The sequence below is a fragment of the Trichinella spiralis genome, assembly GCF_000181795.1.
Source record: "Trichinella spiralis strain ISS 195 chromosome Unknown Scfld5, whole genome shotgun sequence".
Taxonomy (NCBI): Eukaryota; Metazoa; Nematoda; class Enoplea; order Trichinellida; family Trichinellidae; genus Trichinella; species Trichinella spiralis.
In genome coordinates this window covers 1,316,019-1,320,791 of record NW_003526944.1, presented here as the reverse complement: position 1 = coordinate 1,320,791, position 4,773 = coordinate 1,316,019, and the positions used below count along the sequence as shown (strand labels likewise).

The following is a 4,773-nucleotide window of genomic DNA, read 5'->3' as shown; positions in this document are numbered from 1 at the left end:
TTTCGCCTTTTTCACACTAGGAAATAATAATTTTCAAAAATTAGGGGAAAATAGTTTTCTTTTTTTTACAATTCTATTCAAATTGAAAGTGAACTTTAAAAAATTTGCAAAAATCAAATTTTCTGGACCAACTGAAATCAAATCACCATAATAATAATAATAAACTAATAATCTTTTTTAAAGTTGATTTGGACAAATTTGAAAAAAAATTGACAAAAATATGCTACCGATGCAATTTACAAAAAAAAAATAAAATGCATCACTTTTTCAAATAGCTATAAACTAATAACAATAGGTGAAAATTAAAAAAATATACATATAGCTAATTAATAAAAAATAAAAATAAACAACAACAGTTCAGTTGTTTCATCTCTTTTTATCCATCTCCATCCAACTGTTCGTGCATTGATTGTAATAGGGAAATTTTGTCCCCGAACAAATCGATCATCCGATGAGAGGCTTCAATTTCGTAATTAAGCATTTAAAGGTGCTGTGAACAGGTTATAAGTAATTTACATTTGCCCACTGCCCTCTTGCAAAGCAAACAATGGAAATATGCAAATTTGATTCTTTATATTTCAGACCACTTGGGTCAAAAAAGGTCAACAAGGTCAAAAGTAGAAAAGGAAAAATTTCAAATCAAAAAATTCCATTAACAACAACAAACAAAACAAAACAAAAACCGATACTGTAGATGAATAAGAAAAATGCGGTTTTTTTTTCGTTCGTTTTACGCGTTTCAATGTTCACAGAAAAAAGTCGTATTATACTTATAAACCCCCCGAAATATCGTTTCCAATAACAGTTTATCAATGGAAAATGATGAAGTGAAAATTGTTCATTGTTTGTTGGATCAAAAAAAATATGCAAATTTTGTACGTCGTGAAAAATAGGCCACAATTTGGTGGGGGGGGGGAGATCGAACAAGAAGAGCACGCAATTGAGATAAGGTCGAAAGTGAAAAATAAAATCATGCTCTCGACGTGTATTGAAAATATTCTTAGAAAAGAAATTATTTATTCGAATTGTTGGGCAAAAGAGAAATTCAATATAAAATGAATAATGGCTGAGCCAAGGTGTGCGCGTGGTGCCAATGGAAAATTGTCGACAATTACATTATTGTCGAAATTCAATTGTTTTAAAATAGATTATAAATTGGAAAATCAATAATCATAATAGTCAAAATAAAATAGAATAAAAAACAACATTCCAAGAAGAAGAAGAAGAAGCATCGCATATATAAAATGAAATTAAATTGCTCCCACCAACCAACCAGCACCGATTATCATCAACAAGATTGAATTAAATTTGCATTATTCATTATTGTTGCATTAAGTATTTTTGGCCAATTCTCAAAAGTGACTCGCGCTGACATTGCTGCTTATTTGTATAATTATAATTATTTCTATTATTATCATTCGCTTTCACTGTTAAATCTATTTTTGAAACGGTGAAAAACACACGAGGCATTCGAATTTCGTTTAACAAATTAACAACAATTGACATTTTCCAAATTTCACCACCACAACACAAACCGACCAATCCGCGAGATCAATTTGATCCTTTTCGTTAAAAAGAATAAATTCAAATCAATCCAACAACTTTTTTTTTGAAGTTACTGTTAATAATATTAATATTAAATCACAAACAATCAAAAGAAAAAACTATTTCAACTTCAAAAATAAATAACTTTTTCTCTCATTTATCGTCATTGGAAAAAAAATCTGCATAAAGTACGTTTGCAACATTTTACTATCGAGACACCACCACCACCGAGAACAACAACAAAAACTAGTACTGCAGAGGAGAAAATGTTTTTGGTTCGTTTTACGCGTCTAATTTTTTCCATGTGCATCTCGTTCAATCATGGGCAAATTGTAAAATTAGCATGCAAAAAAAAAGAAATATTACAATTTAAGCACAAATGGAATCAAAACCATAATAATAATAATAATAATAATAATTCAACAAATGCTTACCTGTTGTTTTTCACATTTTTGTCGTTGTCAGACGAAATGTTCTTTTCTTTTTTTTTCAACTTCACGTTACTGTACGACCATTTGCATCAACGTCAGAAACGTGACTGATAATCAACTTCAAAATTCATTTCTATCCATCGTTTTGTTATCTGTTGAAAATAATAATAATAAAATACAGAAATATAACAAATAATAATTTATTAAAAATATATATCAAATTGATAAAAATAGATCATTGCGAATACAGAAACGTGTAAAGAGAGGAGGAAAAAAAACCACACAATTTCAACAACAACATTTATTTCCAGACAATTTTACTTCATCATTTGTACATAATGCGCAGCTTAGGCTAAGTGATGATAATAATAATCCCGGGTAAAATGGGATCCAAATAATTTTTTAAAAAAAATATTGTTCTTCTTTCAGACAATAAATAAATTTGATACGAAAAAACTCTTCGAATGATGAATGTACATGAATAATATATATATAATTTTTTGTTTGTCAGTTATATGGTGATTGTTATTGTCATTATTCCCATTCAATTGTTCCTGGTGGCTTTGGCGTCAAATCGTAAAGTACACGAGAGATGCAAGGCAAACTGTTTTCAATTGTAGATACCATCTCGTTTACAACCTGAAAAATAACAAACAGAAGATTGCAAGAGAAAAATAAATATTAAAATTTAAGAATCGTAAAAAAATACAGATATAGGCAAATGTTTTCCAGGTTCGGCTGGAACTGCTGTCATAAAGTCTTGAGTAACCACAGGTCGAAGTACAACCGACCAACGAACACTAGGATGATCATTGCTTCCCGAAGGTCGATCAAAATGAAGGGGAAGTAAAATTACTGGCATCTAATTTACAAAATTATAATAATTTTGGTTTGAAAAATTTCTTTTTCTTATAAAACAAAATCTACATATTACTTGACTAACGGCATTCATCAGATTGTTCTTCTTGAGCACTCCATGAGCCAAACTATCCACCTCTCTAGCAACGTCAATCACGTAAGATGTCAACAGTGTTGGTGTGAAATTTTGAACGCCTTCTTTGACCAATTTTCCAAACACGAACACCAATCTACAAGAGTATAAAAATCAAAATCAACAAAAACACATTAGCATTTATTATTAATCCCATAATGTTATTAGAAAGAAATATAGCCTACCGATTGACCCGTGGTACAACTCGCACAATAATACGAGCCAAACTGAACAGACAATCCCACGGAACTGGAAGGTGGTGCGTTGTTATTGCCGCTGCCATTGTATACGTTCTCTGATCACCCTGCAAAGTAGTTGCTTTCTGATCATAACAAGCTATATTTGAATTTCAAAAAAAAAACAACAACAGACTTGAACACCAACGCTGAGTAGTGGAAGCAACAACGCGTTCACATCCAAACTCTCGGACATGTCCATCAGATCTTCAAAATCAGGACCAGCTAGACGATTTTTGATTTCAGCAAACGCGTGCGGATCCTGATGGGGAAAATAAATCAATTATAACAACAAATATGACTTTTTGAATTTATAATTCCTCACGGATTCTTGACACGCGCTCAAATTTACAAGTTTGTTCAACAAGTTTTGCGTTTCGACGAACTGCATCGGTAGCTGTATATCACTGGTCCGACACAAAATTCGTACCGCAAGTCCAGGACCTACAATCAAAATTGTCCAAAATCAAATACAAAATTACAAAATATATTATACATATATGTATGCGAACCTGGAAATGGATGTCGATTGATCACATAATCGGGTAAATTCAAATCTCTGGCCAAAGCTCGAACTTCATCTTTGTGAAAATCTTTCAACGGTTCGATTATACGACCACACGCACGCAATGCACGAACAAGACTCGTATCATTGTGATGAGTCTTTATCGTGTCCGCATGAGAACTAACCAACTGGCTGGCACTTTCTATCAAATCTGGACGCAAAGTACCTTGGGCTAAGTAGACTTCTTTCATGTTCAATTTCAGCTGTCGCGCGATATATTTAATCATCTAACAACAACATTTATGCAAAAATTTCGACTTCACCTTTTGTTTTAAAAAAAACATATTTACACGCATAAATGTATCGCCAATGATGCGCCGCTTCATTTCAGGATTACAAGTACGGCACAGCATTGCATCTTCGAACGCGCCAAGCAATTTATCGTGAATTGGTAATGTAGAATGGATAAACTCTCTGGATTTGTTAAATGCTGCAAACAATTAAATTAAATAAAACGACAAACGCAACTGTACAAACAATACGAACATTTCACATCAAAATCCAGCGATTTTAGCATTTCTACCACTTCAGTTGCCTCATTTTTACGCAAAAACCCATTGTCAATAAATACTGGTATCACTTTCGATTTACCAAGAGCTTTTCGCAAAAGTACAGCACAAACAGTAGAATCAACTCCACCACTGCACAATATCTGATAATGAAAAACAACAACAAACTTTATTGAAATTAATTAAAGCAAAGAATAAAAAAGCAATTAACTTGTTTTCCAATTAAATTGAAAATTTAATGTTCTTAATAAAATTAATTTAAAACTAATTAGTAATTTAATTTTACAATTCAGTGCAAAGCAAAAATAAAATATTCTGTAAAAATAACAACCGCTTCATTACAAAGGTAATGACTGTCGTGAATAAAATTAATTACAAATAATTTTATCTTTTATCATTGCACAATAAAAATTTAACTGCAATATTGTATATTCTGAAATATAAACTGATATATTATTTGAAAATTTTTAAAAGAAAAAAAAGAAATTAACAATTA

General features: G+C 31.3%; 1 protein-coding gene across 1 annotated transcript; it reads right to left on the bottom strand.

Annotated features, from left to right (window-relative positions):
* Positions 1-2,510: 2,510 nt before the first annotated feature.
* Tsp_03976a (GMP synthase) lies at positions 2,511-4,710 on the bottom strand (the record flags this gene model as incomplete). Its single annotated transcript, XM_003374740.1, has 10 exons — positions 2,511-2,615; positions 2,686-2,838; positions 2,911-3,064; positions 3,153-3,289; positions 3,340-3,465; positions 3,556-3,647; positions 3,716-3,995; positions 4,059-4,198; positions 4,225-4,420; positions 4,695-4,710. Coding segments are annotated over 10 exons (1,399 nt in total), but the record flags the coding sequence as incomplete, so codon positions are not given.
* Positions 4,711-4,773: the final 63 nt, after the last annotated feature.